General features: G+C 31.7%; 2 protein-coding genes and 1 long non-coding RNA gene across 3 annotated transcripts; 2 read left to right on the top strand and 1 right to left on the bottom strand.

The window, feature by feature from the left end:
* Positions 1–898: 898 nt before the first annotated feature.
* Positions 899–5,146, bottom strand: LOC25487760 (protein CROWDED NUCLEI 2). The gene is made up of 5 exons (XM_013609759.3): positions 4,973–5,146; positions 3,354–4,633; positions 2,187–2,684; positions 1,459–1,631; positions 899–1,346 (listed from the first exon to the last, which is right to left on the bottom strand). The coding sequence occupies exons 2-5, from the start codon at positions 4,609–4,611 to the stop codon at positions 1,206–1,208; spliced, it is 2,070 nt and encodes a 689-aa protein (XP_013465213.2). The 5' UTR covers positions 4,612–4,633; positions 4,973–5,146; the 3' UTR covers positions 899–1,205.
* Positions 5,147–10,617: 5,471 nt separating this feature from the next.
* Positions 10,618–13,457, top strand: LOC25487758 (kinesin-like protein KIFC1). Its single transcript, XM_024775859.2, has 2 exons — positions 10,618–11,883; positions 12,953–13,457. Exon 1 carries the CDS (start codon positions 10,653–10,655, stop codon positions 11,571–11,573), a length of 921 nt encoding a protein of 306 aa, XP_024631627.1. The 5' UTR covers positions 10,618–10,652; the 3' UTR covers positions 11,574–11,883; positions 12,953–13,457.
* A 1,216-nt stretch (positions 13,458–14,673) lies between these two features.
* Positions 14,674–15,275, top strand: LOC120578095 (uncharacterized). The gene is made up of 2 exons (XR_005644026.1): positions 14,674–14,846; positions 14,947–15,275. It is a non-coding gene; the product is annotated as an uncharacterized lncRNA (long non-coding RNA).
* Positions 15,276–18,377: the final 3,102 nt, after the last annotated feature.

Raw genomic sequence — 18,377 nt, 5'->3', positions numbered from 1 at the left:
AACGTCATTTATCATTATTATTATTGTTTACCAAATTAATTTTAAAGCAGAAAAAGTACATTTTTTTTTATAATCGACCTTAGAGTTGATAAATTGGAACAATAGCCAATATGTATGAATTGTTTGTGTTGTGATTTTGGCAATTCCGAGCAGAAATAAAGCTAGAGTTGCTAAATTACTTCTTTTTTTTTTGTGTTGTCCACCGATAAAAATAACAACTTTTTTATGATATGACCTTGACCTCATTTATTAATTTTTTTTAACCTATCCCTAACTATGAGATCAATTTTTTTTTTTGGTAGATAGACGAAATGACAAAGTCATTATAAAACTCACACATACAAGTGGAGGTACCGGGGTTCGAACCCCGATCATAACATCCGACCTAACAATTTCGGCATTTTTCGAATTGAGCTAGGACTTCTGGATTATGAGATCGATTTTTACTAACGAAGAAAGATGTAAAATAATTAATATTATTCATTCATAAATAGTCTCAACGATTAATATTATACTATATAACTTTTGATTTTCTTTTTGACAGAATAATGTTACGTTGTTTTTGTTTTTGAAAAGGGATAATGTTAGGTTATTAGATGAATCAAACTCATAACCTAATGACCAAAATTTAACCCTTAATGTAAATAAATGGGAAGTCTCATTTCGAACCTTAATCTATACATATTACAATGTCCATCTCAAATAAGCTATGCTTACGAGAAGATTAATTGTCAAAGACTAATTGTCCTTTTTCCGACGGTAAGTAGAGACTGAACTAGTTTATTTTTGCCAATAACTAGAAACTTGTTTTTATTTTTTAAAATTAGATCGAGTCTTCCAAATGATTGAAAAAAATAATACAAAATGAGCACAAAACAGAGAACTATTTTGTCACAGTAGACAAAATGATAAAATTAGCATTTCAATTTCAGTTACAAACACACACCAAGGCAAAACTATAGGAGAATTTTAAACCACATAGACTGCAGATCTATGAAGCAGTCTTAGTCAACAGAGATAATTCCGATAAATATTACATAAAGAAAGGATTTATACCTAGACCGAGATGGATTTCTTATTTGTTTCGAGCTCGTTCCCATCTTTTATTTCAAACGAAATAGACAGTTTCGTTACAAAGATGTTTAAGTGGTTATATAATTAAAGCAGAACCTCAGATTCTAGGTTGCATTCCTACAATACAAAACCTAATTGCCTTTATGTCCTTTTAGCTCAAGAATGCGATAGTCAATTTCCTTTATAAGCAGAACCTCAGATTCTAGGTTGCATTCCGAAATACACAGCAGAGCAGTCCCCAAATTAGCAATTTCTTGATCTCTAGCCTTATCCTGAGTTCAAGTACATAGTAATAGCTTATTTATAACTGTCATACAAGGGTATGTGTGAAAATGAAGTGTAATGTTTGATAAGATAGAATTTCAATAAGAAAAACAGCAGAACCTTGATTTCAATGGAGTTGATTTTCTTGCAACTGCTCTCACAAATCAGTTTGGCATTCTGGACGAATTCTCGCAAGAGATCAACTAGTTGATTATTGTCAGCCAAGTTGTATGCATAACTGAATCTAACAGCTCCAACAAATTGTTTTTTCCTAATAAGATTCTTAACAAAACCTGCAAGGTGCAAGAAAATTTTCACCATCAAAAACTTACCAGAATAGACATAAAATAAGTTCCAATTAACAAAAAACTAGGCAAATTGGACCGGCTATTTGAAAATTTATCAAAACATTTGGATGATAGAAGAGATACATAAAAAGATAAATTTCAAGTTTATTCCATTTTCCAATCATCAACACTAAAATGTCAATTCTTCCTCAAAAAAACATGAAGATGTCAATTTTCTCTTAACAAATGAGATAACTATTGAGGGAAACATTTCCTTTACTATCTCAGAGAGTTGTCTTTAGCAAAATTTAAACAAGAGTTGTCCTATTTGTTAAAAAAATTCATTCGAAACATTTACTTTACTATCTTAGAGACTAGCAACTTCAGGTTTTCATAACGAATAACCAAAACCACCTCATTCTGACTGTAGATAAGATTGGCAGGGAAAGTAACAATAGATATTAACGCATTTGATAATCATGTGATAAGCTGTAACATAGCAAAACATAAAAATAAAAGGAGATACTGATCACAGACCAAAGCATTTCTAAATTAACATACCAGAAACTTTATTTGCAAAACCCAGGGTCTCAAACAGTTCAATAGCTATCTTGTGCTGAGCAACAGATGCAAAAAGCTCCAAAACTTCATCTTCACCAAAAGAAGTAACCAATCCATAAATTGACAAAAGCAGAAGAAAACCGAGAACCACCAAAGAATTTTTAGTATTTTCACTCATGTTAGATTTCAAATCAAATGCTAGCTTCAATGCTTCTTCTCTTACACAAGGTTTAATATGAGGTGAGATTTTCATCAGTTGTTCTAGCGAATAAATATGGTAATCAGCAATAATCACAGCATTGTCTCCCTTCTTACACAATTGAATAGTAGGGTTCTGTATCATATCCAAAACAAGTCTTGATGGATCTGATGAGTCTAGCAAATTAGCTAAAATATCATTGTAAAGTGACACAACTTCATCAGTTTTCTTAGTTGTGTCCAACTGCAAACTTGTTTCGCCAGTGGTGTGACTTAATTGATAATCCATTAAAGATGCAACTGCAAATTTAGATAGCAGATATTTAACCTCACTCCTATTTATAGAAGCGTCGGTAAATGATAATGACAATAGATAGGAATTTAGAAAAAACAAATACTATGCATGAATGTAAGACATCTCCTAGATTGAAATATATGGGTGACAGAAGAAAGCATTATACTAACAGTTACAATCAATGTCAACACAACACCTTAACTGAATCACCGGAGACAATGTTAGATTTCATCGATTGATAAACAAGACTAGAAATAGTTGCACTAATTGGACTATTAAGTGCCCCTCAATTTTGTCGAGGGATGTTGAACCTACACTATTTGAAATATACTTGAAAAATTAAAACTAAATCAATATACTAATCTTTCATTAGCAGTATCATAAGATTATAATTAAACTTTAGCCATGAATAAAAACGTGAGTTTTTTTTTTTGCAGTAAAGAGATTCATAAAATGTTCAAGGGTGAAATATACCATACAAATTTGTTTGACAATGTGTGGGTGTGATATGAAAACTAGAAAAAATTTCAATATGACAAAGACATAAAACATTAACATGATTAAAAATATTTTTAAACAACTATGTAGATCGGGTTATAAAAATTGTCATCATCATTAAGAGGAACCGTTGTATTGAAACTCTTTCAATAAACTAGATGAATAAGAACATTTACCCGATTGTGTTTCTTCAATATATTTTTTCCTTGACCCAAGCTTCGTCGGTCGTAAATCGAATTTTTTCAACTTTAACTTAGGATCCTTGACTTGTCCTCCAAACTGCTTCTCTTTTAACTTGAACTCCTTTACCTGTACTTTGAACTTATTCTCTTTTAACTCAAGTTCTTTCCACCGTCCTTCAAATTGCTTCTCTTTTGATTCAAAGCTCTCAACTTGTCTTTCAAATTGCTTCTTTTTTAAACTGAGCTCCTTAACCCGGCCTTTGAATTCCTCCTCATTTGATTCAAGCTCCTCCACTTGACCTTTAAATTCCTCCTGTTTTGACTGGAACTCCTTCTTTTGTTCTTCGAATTGCTTTTCTTTGGTTTCGAGATTCTTCAATTGTCTCTCGAACAGCATTTTTTTAGATACAAGTTCATTCATCAACATCTTCAGTTGGTCTTCAAATTCCTTCTCCTGTCCTTCAAGCTGTTTCTCTCTTGACTCCAAATCCTTTACTCGTCCTTCAAGGTGTTTCTCGCGTGACTCAAGCTCCTTCACCCGTTTTTTATATTGCTTCTCTTTTGAAATGTTACCATTGACTTGATTAAGTTCTATCTCTTTTGTCTTGAGCTCTTGCTTGCGCTCTCCAATCAAGTCGTCCATCAAATAGAGCTTCCCTTCCTTCACTACAAAATCCTTAATACATTCTTCAATTTTTCCCTGCATTTTCTCATGAGCCTCGTCAATTCTTCTAACACAACTGACCTGTGTCTTCTTATTTTCAAGCTCTTTACAGCACTCCTCAACATATCTCTTTATGGACTGCAATCTCTTCTCCTCTACTTTCCTCTTCCTCTTGCAATGCCCAATATCTCTCTTTAGAGACTGAAATCTCTTCTCATCTACTTGCACCTTCCTTTTGCATTCCTCAAATAATTTTTCTAACATAGCAAGGTCTTTCTTCAGCGAGGAAAATGATTTATGGGTTGATTTGCCTGGCCTTTTAATTAAATCCGACAAAAGAATATCATCTTCATCTCCGTCTTCATTGTGATCATGATATGGCGACACCTTTGATTTCTTAACAGAAATAAGCAAGGAATCGGTTTGATTCAATAGCCTCTTAACAGGCAGTGTAGTATTCCTCTTCTTAACGTAATCATCACATTTAGTAATACATGTTCTCAAACTCTTCTGTGAAAACCTTTGTGACAAAGAAATATCATCATCACCACAAAATTTTAGCTTATCAAAAGCCTCATTACCCATCATTCAACTACAGAAACTGGAAATCCTGGGAAGAAAAAAATGAACACAGGAGAAGGGAAGAGTAAGGATCACATATCCACTGATTACACTTAAGCCATTAATAGATTTTCTTGGAATTTATCTTGATAAACAGCTTATGCAATAGAAAATATTCAAAATTATGCCTCTGTTTGGATAAACAGCTTATCATGATAAGCTTAGCTTACATAAGCTATTTCTATTGCAGAAAATGAAATGAAATTTGTTTTGTTAAGCTATCTTGGAGAAGTTATGAAAAATTTTCTAGGTCAAAAACAATCATAAAGGCATGAAAATATAAATGTGAAAGAGAAATATAAATAAATAAATTGAGATCGATGCTTACAATGCGGCGTTGTTGATGCTTGGTGCTAGCTTGTTACGATAATGGTTGAGACAAAAATGGAAGAGAGAAAAAAGAAGTTTGTAGAATTGAATTTGCACTGTGAGAGTGAAAAATGAAAACAGAAAAGGGAAGAGCTTGAGTCAAACTATGGTCTCTTGTGACTGGGGTTGGGTTGTTCAGGGACTCAGCATGGGCCGTTAAAGATAACGACAGAACTAAATGTAGTCTAAATTTTGAATTTTCATGATATATTTATTTTTATATATTTTTGAGAATTTTTTTAACAAATAATGAAGATAAATTATATTTAAGCATTCATTTTGTGACAACTTTTGCAACAACTTTATCTCTCATACTCACATTATTTTTTACTTTATCTCTCTATTCCTTTAGTTTTCGTGCAAATACCAACTTTTTCTTTGTAAATGATGGTTGTCCCAAAAGTTGTCAATCAAATGGTTGTTTAAATAACACTCCTCAATAATGAATGTCTAATGATTTCGTTGCTCCAGTTCAAACCAACTCATTCATCATCAGGTCAAGTTTGTTCGGGTTTGACATAAAAAAAAATATGGATTTTTCTCCAACTTGTAAAGTTATTTGAGTCGGATAACGGATTTTGCCAAAACCAACTTAACTCAAGATGTAAACACTGATTTGGGATCTTCTCCATTTAACAAACATTTTTATTTAAATAGGAAAAACTCTTTGAATATTAAATAATATTGTTATTCATTGAATCGGTCTATCCCTCTCCAAACAACAATATCCGTAAAACGCAGAGGATCCCAACTTGAGAACGTACGCAGCCACAAGACCACACCACGGCATCTTTAGGGACCTCATATCCTTTAGTATTTTCCAATCTTTATTCTTTGGCTAATAGTACACACTTTTGTCCTTTTTGGAGTATGTTTTGTGGACCCCACTCCCACATACCACCACGGATACGGATTAAGTGCTGTAAAAAACAACACCGACAAAATCCCACAACCACCCTCACAGGCAACAACTGTTCGTCTTAGACCATGTCCAATGGTATTGAATTGCTATGTTGAAAGCAACCTTCAACATGTTGAAGTGCTCCAATGGTGTGTTGAATGATGATGTGGATGAAAGAGAGGTTGAATCAATTCAACATGTTTAATCTGACCACGCAGGGACACACGTTGCACAATCGTTGGCCAAAAACGGCGCGTGCACTACACGCGGGGACAACAACGCGTGAAGCTGCAGGAGGCGGAGAGAGAGTCGAAATTGTGGATAATTAGGGACACGTGTTCGATGCTGATTAGTTGTCCAGATTCTTATCATTTTAATAATTAGACCTCAATTATTTCGTTGTAAATTAATTTTTTTTTTTTAAAAATACCAAAAATTCATGTTGGAGGCGAACAACAATTAACTATCACCAAAAATATTTTGGTATTTTCAAATGTTAAAAGCAGGGATGAGTCTGTAAATATTACTGAGGGTGGTGGAGATATAACACGTTATAAACAACATCAATCTACAATAACAATTTTCTGCGATTACTGATTATATAAAATTTAGTTAAATGAAGAATAAAAGTCTTATATACCGGCAAAACAAACACTTACAAAAACTACCAATCAAAATCATGATATTCTTTGGAGAAACTAACACCAACCCCAAAAAAACAATATTTAGTAAAGATATTGTGAATGAACTCAACTTCTCTAAATGATGTAACCGATGATAATTGCAACATATGAACCGTGCAATGAACATAATAAACATTTATAATTCATACATTTTTGTGTTAACTCTCCGGTTTTCAGAGGAAATGAGTTTTGGTAATCATGAATCGGTTAGAAGATAAGTAAAGTCCAATCAATAATTATTTCACTCATAAATCGAACTGAGGTTCACTTAAATAATTTGTCTTTGGTGGAGCTCATTACTTAAGTCAAATTGCTTGGTTATACGTTCATACATTTATTTAATTTAATTTTATTGTTATATTTTAGAACCTAGCTTTTTAAAGGAAAATGCTAAGTGTATCTAAGGAATCAAATATAATAATAATCGTCGATAATTTTTTCCCCTTAAAATAAACAAGCTAACTTTGACTATTTCACTATGCAAATGGCCTATGGGTATTTTTCTCAAAAAAAAAATAAAAATGAACAAGTTATAAATTTTTGCAGATAGTGTTCTCTTGGTTTTTCTTTCAAGCAGGTTGTGTTTCGATAATTAATGGAACAATAATGAAATAAATGTTAATACTCCATTTCACAGCCATTAATTGGAGTATAATTTATACATGCCATTAATTAGTTTGTAATGTATGATCATTTATGTTTATGTAGTGGGTCCAACCATTAAGTGAATTTCACCATTATTAATTACTTTTTATTTTGTGTGTGTTTTTATCTCTATAAATAATAGAAATAAAGTTAAGATCTTTTCCATTTAGAGAATTGATGTTGACACGTTGCATAAGGCTGTGTCACATTAGTAATTTATCGAAATGCCCTTCAGCAGTTAACTGTCGAATTATGGAACCGGCTGCAGTTAACTACCGAGGAAAACTGAAAACTTCGGCAGTTAACTGTCGAGGAAACCTCAAACCTGTTTTTTTTTTACAAAAACCATAAATTGTCATTAATAATATTTATTGATTTTGAACGTTTCAATCACTATTTTGGTACGTTTCCAACAATTGCAGTATTATACCTATGCGTATATATCTTAATAAGAATAACATTTAAATCAGGGTAAAAATTAAGCATTTGAATATTGTTTTACACATTACTTAAATACAAATAATAATAAAAAAATCGTTAAAATAATTGTGCACAACAATTTTTTTAAGGTATAATATGTTGTTATATTTTCTACATTAAAATAATTGTACACGAAGATTTTTTTTTATTAAAGTAATTTGCAAAACAATATTCAAATGCTTAATTTTTACACTTATTGAAATGTTTTGAGGACTTAAATGCTCTTTATTTTTTTGTCAAGATTTAAATTATATTCTTATTAAGATATATATATATATATATATATATATATATATATGCATAAGTATAATACTGCAATTGTTTGAAACGTATAAAATAATGATTGAAACATTCAAAATCAATAAATATTATTAATGACAATTTCTGGTTTTTGTAAAAAAAATAAAAATAAATCAGATTTGAGGTTTACTCGGCAGTTAACTGCCGAAGTTTTCAGTTTTCTTCGATACTGCCGAGAGACATTTCGATAAATTATTAGTTTGACACAACCATATGTGTCAACAACAATTCTCTTCCATTTATCATTTTTTTTTTTACCCTTCAAAAAAGAGAGGATGATAAATGGAGATGAGCTTAATTTGACCAATGCTAACAAATCAAATACTCTTGCAACCATTTAACATTTATGATATGACCTGCACTTCTAAGACATAACTTCCATGTCTTTAATTTCAATTTTTTATTTTATTTTTGTTGGTGGTATTTCAATTTGTTTTTACCTACTAATTTAATGTTTTTTACCAAACATATTTACCATGATAATTTTTGTGGTTATCCAGAACGGTCCTTGCTGATACCCCACAGACACAAGACCACACCTTCACTCCTAAACCCTCAACTTTCATTTTCTTCATCTTTACCATTTTCCATTGTTCTGTGAAGTGAAGGTAAACTTTTTCATTTCTTTCATTTTCCATCTTATTTTCTCACTTTATCTTTCATTTTTCACACAGATTTTACTCAACCGTTACCGTAGCAAGACAACATTATTTTATTTTTTGTATATTTCTCTTTCATATTTACATATTTTTATGCTTTTCTTAACAACATATCAAATACCATGCAATGTTAGATTAGAGCTACTAAATGTGTATACTTATATGTTTCAAACTTCAAAAGTTTTCATTTTTTTGAGCCAATATATGTTGAAATGTTAACCCCTGTTTCTTTTGCCATTGTTCTGTTCTTTACTGTTTCATTCTCATTCTTGAAGTGTTATGTGCATTTATATGTTCAAACTTGAAAAAGTTTACATTTTCTTTACATGGGTATTTTTTATGATTAAAACTTCAAAAATGTCTATTTTCTAGGTTTTTTCATTTCATGCTTTTTCTCAACAAAATCAATATCATGCAATGTTAGACCTACTCAATGTGTTTTTATATGTTCAAACTTTAGAAAGTTTACATTTTTTTACATGGGTATTGTTTTGTGATTAATAGTTGAAATGTCTATTTTCTAGCTATTTTTATTTGATTAAGATTTTACCTCTGGAAATGATATGTATTATTATTTGATGATTCAGTTTAACCTACAAATTATTCAATTGAAGAAGCAGGTTGTTTGTTTATTTTATTTTTATATTTCTTCCCCGGATTTAATTCGGTGTTTGTAATTTCTGAAACTTTCAAGTTGTGCATATAACTTGGCTTACAAGAATTAACTAATTGATATGTAATATGTTGCGAGAACACATCCAGAATGCGAAACGGATTTGTGATAGCAGTTGTGAGAAAACTAACTCAATTGAAATCAAGGTTCTTATATTTTTATCATTTACCCCTGTATGATAGTCATAAATAAATTACTACTTACATTATTCTTAATTCATTATATTTTACTTTGCATTTAAGATAATGGTAAATGTACTAACATTTGACAAGAGCACTTAAAATCATTTTTCTCTCTCTATCACTATTACATTTTTCTAATAAGTGTGAAATGAGCAAAAGACCCACTTAATTGAGACAAATAAGAGTATAAGATTGAGAGTGAAGTTTCATTCAAGTTAATTAGTTGAGGCCTAGATTACCCTCTCTTGTTTAGAGAGTATTTACCCTTTTAAGATATCAACCAATCAAAATGTAATATACAAATGTAACATTAAATGTCAAATAAATGAGTCAATTTTTCTATAAAAAAGAAATCAATTTTAATAAGGTAACTTTTAATTTTATTTAATTATATTTAGGTATACAATCTTAATTAATTTATATTATAGGGCTTGTAACAATTAAAATTTCACATCAAATTCAACCCATCATATACGTTCATAAATTTTGTTCCATTCCAAAACCTAGAACACACATAACGTACAATTTCTTCTTCATTCTTCTTCCCATCTTGATTGTTCAATTCTCTCGTTCCAGAATTGCCGCCGTTTTCAATTATCTTGAACCCGCAATGCTATTTTTTTGCTAGTTTATTAGAAATGAAAAAAAAATTATTGAGGGACTAAAGCGTAGATTTTAACTTAAGAGGGGAGGGGAATGTAATTCAAGCATCTTTGAGGGGAGGGGAGTGTAATTTACCCTATTTTTTAAGATTAAAACTTCAAAAATGTCTATTTTCTAGGTTTTTTCATTTCATGCTTTTTCTCAACAAAATCAATATCATGCAATGTTAGACCTACTAAATGTGTTTTTATATGTTCAAACCTTATATAGTTTACATTTTTTTACATGGGTATTGTTTTGTGATTAATAGTTGAAATGTCTATTTTCTAGCTATTTTTATTTGATTAAGATTTTACTTTTGGAAACGATATGTATTATTATTTGATGATTCAGTTTAACCTACAAATTATTCATTTGAAGAAACTGGTTGTTTATTTATTTTATTTTTATATTTCTTCCCCGGATTTAATTCGGTGTTTGTACTTTCTGCAGCTTTCAAGTTTCAACTGTTGAATGATGGATGTTGAGGCTTCTGATACGCGGAAAACATGTGGTGGTGATGACAATGTGAAGAAGGAACATGCTTCTTGTCAAGACTTTGATTCAAGTTTGAGAACATGTAGTAGTAAATGTGATACTTATGCACTGCCAGTTAAGAGGCTGTTTGAGAACAGCAATTCCTTGGATGTTTCTGTTAAGAAATCAAAGGCGTCGCCGTATGATGATCAGGGAAAAGATGGAGATGGTATTCCGCCGACAAGTACAACTAAAAAGCCAAGCAAATCAGCTGATGAATCATTTTCCTCGCTGATGAAAGAACTTCAATTGGTACAAAAATCGTTTAAGAAATGCATAAGGAAGAGGCAAGTGGAAAAAGGGAGATTGCAGTCCATCCAGAAAGATATTGAAGAATGCTGCAAAGAGCTTGAAGATAAGAACAAGCTAGTTAGTTGTGTTAATGAAATTCACAACAAAATGCAGCGAAAAGTTGAAATGAAGGAAGAGGAACTCAGGACTCTTTCCCTAAAAGTTACTGAATGTACTTTGGTACTTAAGACCAAAGAGGAAGATCTTGATGCAGTGAACAAATTAATTAGTGAAGAAACAGAAATATTAGAGTCAACAAGGAAGAAGTCAATAAATATAATATCAGAAATGAAGAATAGCTGTGCTCTAATGAAGGAATTTGAGTCAAAGCAGAAGCAATTTAAAGTCCGGGTTAAGGAACTTGAGTCAAAAGAGAAGCAGTATGAAGGACGAGTGGAGGAGCTTCAGTCAAAGGAGAAGCACTTTGAGGAACGGGTAACGGAGCTGGAGTCAAGAGAGAAGCAGCTTGAAGTCCATGCGAAAGAATTTGAATCAAAAAAGAAACAATTTGAAGGCCAAATGATGGACTTGCTATCAAAAGAGAAGCATGTCGAAAACCAAATGTAGGAGCTTGAGTCAAAAGAGGAGGAATTTGAAGAACAATTTAAATCGAAGGAGAAACAACTCGAATCAAAAAATAAGCATTTTGAAAGACAAGTTGAGGACTTCAAATCAAAACAGAAACAATTTGAAGGACGGTGGAATGAACTGGAGACGAAAGAGTATAAGCTCAAAGTAAATGAGAAGGAGCTCAACTTAAAAGAAAAGCAATTTGAAGGACAAGTCAAGGATCCTAAGTCAAAGATGAATAAATTTGATGGACAACTAAAGGAGCCTGAGTCAAGGAAAAAATATATTGATGAGGAAAAAGAATCCGGTAAATGTTCTTCTTCATCTAGATTATTGAAAGAATTTTATTATAACTGTTCCTTTTAATGATGATGATATTTTTTGAATCCTGATCTACTTAATTTTTTAAACACGTTTTTACTCATGTTAATGTTGTATGTCTTAGTCATTTGAAAAGCTTTTCCAGATTTCATATCACACCCAGACTTTCAAACAAATCTGAATTATATTTTTACCCTTGAACTTTTTATGTATCTCTTAAGTGAAAAACCTCATGTGTTTTTTATCCATGGCTATAGTTTTATTATAATATTATGGTACTACTGCTAATGAAGGATTAGTATATTAATGTAGTTTTAATTTTTCAATTATATTTCAAAAACTGTATGTTCAATATTCTGACAAACATTGCGGGGTACTTAATAGTCCTATTAGTGCAACTATTAATAGTCTTGTTTATTAATCAATGAAATCTAACACTTTCTACCTTGATTCAGTTACGGTGCTATGTTGACATTGATTGTAACTGTTAGTATTATGCTTTCTCTATCATCCATCTATTTCATAATTTGATGAGTTAAGTCTGCATTAACCCAACGATAGAAAGTATATTTATGAGTCAATGAACAAAAAAATTCTCTAAAATATTGTGGTCATATGTTGTAACAAGCAAATATAAGCAGTACTTATATTGCACAAACACATAAAAGGGTGTGAAAAATTTGTCATTGTTTTACAAGTGGATGATATAAAGCCTAGATTGCAGTGAAAAAGGATTTTAGAGAAAATGCTATCTAGTTTTGTATAACATGGCAGATTGGTCATATAATATTTTCTGATGAAGAGCTTGTTTATCAACGACCGGCATCCAACTTCAGAGCTTGTTCCATGACTTTCCCTAGATTATCTGTAACACTCAGCACCAACATTCAACATCTAGTTCATTCCAATATTTAGTATTAATGCAGCCTTAACTCATCAATGTCTTACATTCTTACATACTATATTTTTTATTTTTTAAATTCTTATTGTCACTATCATTTACTGATGTTTCCATAAATTTGAAAAGCTTAAATATCTACTTTCAAAATATGCAGTTGCATCTTACATGCATGATCAATCTAGTCGTGCCTTTGGTGGAACAAGTCTGCAGTTGGGCACAAGCGAGAAAACTGACGGAGTTCAATCTCTTTACAATGGTATTTTAGTTAATCTGCAAGAATCAGCAGATCCATCAAAACTTGTTTTGGAAATGATACTGAACCCCATCACTCCACTGTGCCAAAAGGGAGATAATGTTGTGATTATTGCTGATTACCAAATATATCTGCTTGAACAACTGATGAGAATCTCACCAGTTATTGAACCTTGTGTGAGAGAAAAAGCATTGAAGCTAGCATTTGACTTGAAAGCTAAGATGAAAGAAAATACTGAAAATTCTATGGCGGTTCTTGGTTTTCTACTGCTTTTGTCGATTTATAAATTGCTTGATTCTTTTGATAAAGATGAAGTTTTCGAGATTTTGGCATTTGTTGCTCTGCACAAAATTGCCGTGGAGCTGCTTGGAAGCTTTAGATATTTTATCATGATTATCAAACAGAGTTTCTGGTATGTTAATTTTGATACGCTTTAGATATTTTATGATGATTATCAAATCAAATGGGTTTGTGTCTGTTGTCACTTTCCCTGCCATTCCTATTTGCAGTCAGGGTGAGGTGGTTTTACCCAGTTTATCATTTATGGTTGATGTAGTTTGGAGAAATTTGTGTTTTAAATTCAAATGATATTGAAAATGACATAGAAAAAGTAATATTAAGATTGTTGTGAAGTGTAAAATCTAAGTTTTTGCCCTGTTTTTGTCATACGGTTTTATGGATCACAATTCACCACATTTATACATATCAATATAATTGCTATAAACCAAATCAGCTATATATTTTTCTTGACATGTCAGTAATAAAGACTAACAACTTAGGCTGCGTTTGCGAGTTTGAAGGGGAGGGGAAGGGAAGGCTTTTAGGGGTGGAATGTATGAGGGAAAATGTAGAAATCTTTCAAAAAATTTAAAAGAGTAGTTTTTTAGAGAGTGATAAATTAATGTATATGATTACTATATTTTTAATTTTAAAAATAATATAACAACATAGATTAAATTTCAAGAATTCATATAAACCCTCCAAAAACCCCTAAAATCCTCCTCCAATACAATTTTTTAGTTCCCCCCAAATGAGGAGGGTTTAGTATTATGGAAAAAAGTTAACCCGCCAAAGCCCTCCCCTTCTATTTTCCTCTATGAGAATGCTTTTGCCTTCTATTTTCCCCTTCTATTTTCCTTTATCAATGAGAATGCTTTTGCCTTTCCAATAATTTCTTCCGCTTGTTCTTTCCTTTTTTCCCAAGCCTTCCCCTCCAAACTCGCAAACAAAGCCTTAGAGAAAGACAGTTGGCATTTTGAAGCGTTTTTTTTTTGTTGCCAAAATCCTTCCATTTTTTAATTGGGGTGGCAAAAAAGGAATCATTTCAAAGTAATGGGTGAAATAAATCCTTTTAAGAAATTGGAAAACAGTATGACATTGAACTGATATGTAATTGGCTTCATTTTGTTTCCCCAACAGATCTCACATTTGTTACGAGAAAATTGACATCTTCGTTTTAATGCTTTGAGAATGAAATAGACTTGAAATTTATCTTTACTTTTTTCTAAATGGTTTGACAAAATGTAAATGTTCAGTTAAATCTGCTTAGTTTTTTAAATTTTTTTAATTTTGATGTCTGTTCTAGTACATTTTGATGAAGTGAAATTTTTTTCATCTTGCAGATTTTGTTAAGCTTCTTATCAACAGGAAGCAAATTGTTGCTGCAGTTAGCTTCAGTTTTGCATATGACTTGGATGACAAGGATCATTTAGTTGATATGTTACGAGAATACGTCAAAAATGCCAAACTGATTTGTGAGAGCAGTTGCAAGAAATCAAACTCCATTGAAATCAAGGTTCTTCTGTTTTTCTTATTGAAATTTTATTTAATCAAACCTTCCATCCCATATTCACAATACCCTTGAATCTAAACTGTTACTATGTACTTGAACTCAGGATAAGGCCAGAGATGAAGAAATTGCTAGTCTTGGGACTGTTCTGCAATGCATTTCTGATAGCAACCTTGAATCTACGGGTCTGCTTCATAAGGAGATTGAATATCGCATTCTTGAGCTAAAAGCACATAAAGGCTATTAGTTATTGGACTGGAACAAGCTAATGGAAAGAATGAAAACAAATGCGGTAATGGAAATATGCTAACTTAATTTGATTTAATTGACTTTGACGCGACTCTCTCTCTTTCTTATTCTGTGTAAAAGGTGTTAATTGGAAAGAATGAAAACTCATGATATAGTTAACAGGGTTACCTTTATTTCTTGGCTTTCTTTCTGGTGTTTTTATTTTTTTAATTTTAAAGGCTTAAATTTGTTATTATGTGGAAATGTTCTCATATACAGACTAGTTACTTGGAGTACATGTCACATTCTACTAAAGTTTTGAATATATAAAAGATTTAACTATATAACCATTTTTGGAATGTGGTCTTTACGCACTTGAGCGTCGTTTTAACGAAACTGTCATAACTATGGTTGTAAAATTGGAGTTCTGTTATAAAGAATGTAAACATAAGCTTTGAGCAGCATTGTAAATTCGTTCTGAGGATATGTCATCATGCCTTGAAAGAGGTTATTTTCAATGGTTAAATATTTGAGGGAAATTGTTTAATATCTCTTTGACTCCATTGTTTAAGGTCAACAAGTCTGTTTTTAGAACAAAAATGTTAATGTGTCACATATTTATATGCATGCTTGAAATTTGGGTTGGGAGAGTTTGAATGGAAGGAATAGGATTATGTTTTATTTTGAAAGAACACTTTGGAGTAAATTAAAATTACAGTGCGATTTTTGTTAACATATTAAGTTCTGATGGAATTCTGAGGGTAGACCCGCGTAACAAGTTCTGATGGAATTCTGATGAAGTTCTTATGGAATTTTGTAGTTCTGTAACATGCTTTTTCGATTGAAACAGCTTTTCGTAAACACGTTGCATCATGTAACAAATCGGCTTATGCAGAACCAAGAGCAGCTTATGCATAACATCTTTTCCCCAAAAACATAGCTTTTCCAAACTCTGAATCACAAACCACGTAACTTCTTGAAACAGCCTCTTCAGAAGTGCTCTAAAACAGCTTAATCGAAACACACTTTTCAAAAACGTGATTGTTGGAAAATGCTTCTCCAGATGCGCATCTGCAAAGCAATTCTGCAACATTATCATTCAAAGCAAATCAGCGAACGTGCTTCTCCAACCCAAACGAACTTTCTACAATCGCGCTTTTCCATCCCAAACACGCTTCTGTAGTGCGCTATCTGCAACCTTGACTATGTAAAGAAAAGCTTTGAAACACGGTTCTGAAACATGATGATGCCCAGAAACATAACTCTGAACTCGGCACCTAAAATCAAAATAGCTTTTCCAAACCGCGATTTCAAAACGTGATTATTCTTGATTTTGGTGTTTGATTCTGATGTTACAGTTGAAGAAAACATAACAGATATTCCACCAGGATCCCAAAAACGAAGAAAGAACGATGACAAAGTGTTAGTATCATCGCAAGGAAAAGGGAACGAAACACCATCGCGAACACATTCGACGGCATCAGAGAAGACCGGAACATATTTGTTGTGCTGGGATCAAATACTAATGCATAGCCTCTTTCTCGAAATAAGCGCAACAGCGAACAACTTAGTTTGTCATCAAAAAAGCCTATGGTAACTTATGAATCGAGACTTGAAAGATAAGAAACACAAATATGGATGGATTGATTATACACCAAAATATTGTGTTTTTGGTGTCTAATCTATAGATCTTCTTTGAGTATTTTGGAGGGTTTTCTGAAAATTATTTCTTCCCTTCTATTAGAAAAATTTCCAAAACATAGTCCACATTGATGATGTCTTTGATCCTTACATAATTAGTCACTAGTGTTTTTCCCAAATATAATCATATTGACGTTGTACTCCAATTATATTTTGAATATAGTCACATTGATGTTGTTCATCCCAACTTACTTAAGTATTCAGCAATTGGTCATATTTTTCAAATTAACCGATTTATTTGGTTTTTGTTTGATTGCTAGTGTGTGCTAATTACCTGATGATTAGCTTTTTATATGACATAGAAAGTATATTTACTTAGGGAAAAAATAGAGGATCCCTAACCCTTGGAACACATTTTATTTGAATATGAGGATACGTTCAAACTCAATTCTATTTTGTTTACTAAAGTTTTGAACGTGTAAAAGCTTTAATTATACTTAACATCTTTGTAACGAAACTGTCTATTTTGTTTGAAATAAAGGAGGGAAGCCAGCTTGAAACAAATAAGAAAGCCATGTCGGTCCAGGTTTAAAACCTTTGATAAAAAATAAAAACAAGTTTCAGTTAGTGGGAAAAATAAACTGGTTCAAATTAGTCCCTACTTACCATCGGAAAAATGACAGTTTATCCGACAATTAGTTTTCTCGTGAGCTAAATTATGGCTATTAAACCAAGTTGATTGGGCTATAGTGGCAAGGAGCTCCTTCCAAGGACGTACTCGAGGAATACCGAATTCGATTCTCAGGGGGAACAATGTTTGGCCAGTGTGCATGCCTCTACGCATGAGCCGGATTAGTCGTTCACCTTTGGTGGGTCGGAAACCGGTGAAAAAACCAAATAAATTATGGCTATTAGGTTATGAATTTGACTCATCTAATAAATAAAATTATTCATTTTCAAAAATACCGTAATATTTTTTTTATCAAGTAATCTAGTAGTGGTTAGAATTCGTCTTTTAAAGTGAATAAATAGTGTATAACATTTGCATATGAGAATGTATTGTCTATGTCAACTGAGTTATATTTGCAGGACAGAATAATGTAACATTATTATGTGATGTGAAAAGAAAAAAAAAGTTAAACATACTGATGATAAATTTTTCATGTATATATAAATAAATAATAATATTAATCTTGTGACTATTTATGAATGATTACATTTTACATCTTGAACATCTGTTGATAAGTTTTTCTAGTCAAAGAAAGATACATTTTACATCTTTCTTTATTAATCGATCTCATAATCTCATACCTCTTGAACAAAACAAAAAAAAAAAACATCGGTCTCATATGATATACCCTTCATACACATTCTAAGTCAAGCTATGATTTTGATTCAAAATAATTAAATCTTTAGTTATTTTACTAAGGCGGACTATATTATAAGATTCTTAGTTACACACTTCAAATTGAAAAAACATGGATAAGTTAGGCTCTATTTATTTTTTCCATTGATTTCTACTACAAAGTAAATATTTTTTTAATTATAAGAGGGCTTAAGTCTAAAGGAAAAGAGACTATTGCCTAATTATGCACGGTGTTGTCACACCAATATAATGTTGTGTTAAAAGATACAAACTAATTTAAACGGTATACCGTTTATAGATAA

This window comes from Medicago truncatula, chromosome 2, assembly GCF_003473485.1.
Source record: "Medicago truncatula cultivar Jemalong A17 chromosome 2, MtrunA17r5.0-ANR, whole genome shotgun sequence".
Taxonomy (NCBI): domain Eukaryota; kingdom Viridiplantae; phylum Streptophyta; class Magnoliopsida; order Fabales; family Fabaceae; genus Medicago; species Medicago truncatula.
Note: the sequence above shows the minus strand (reverse complement) of the source record. Positions and strands in the feature narration are given on the sequence as shown.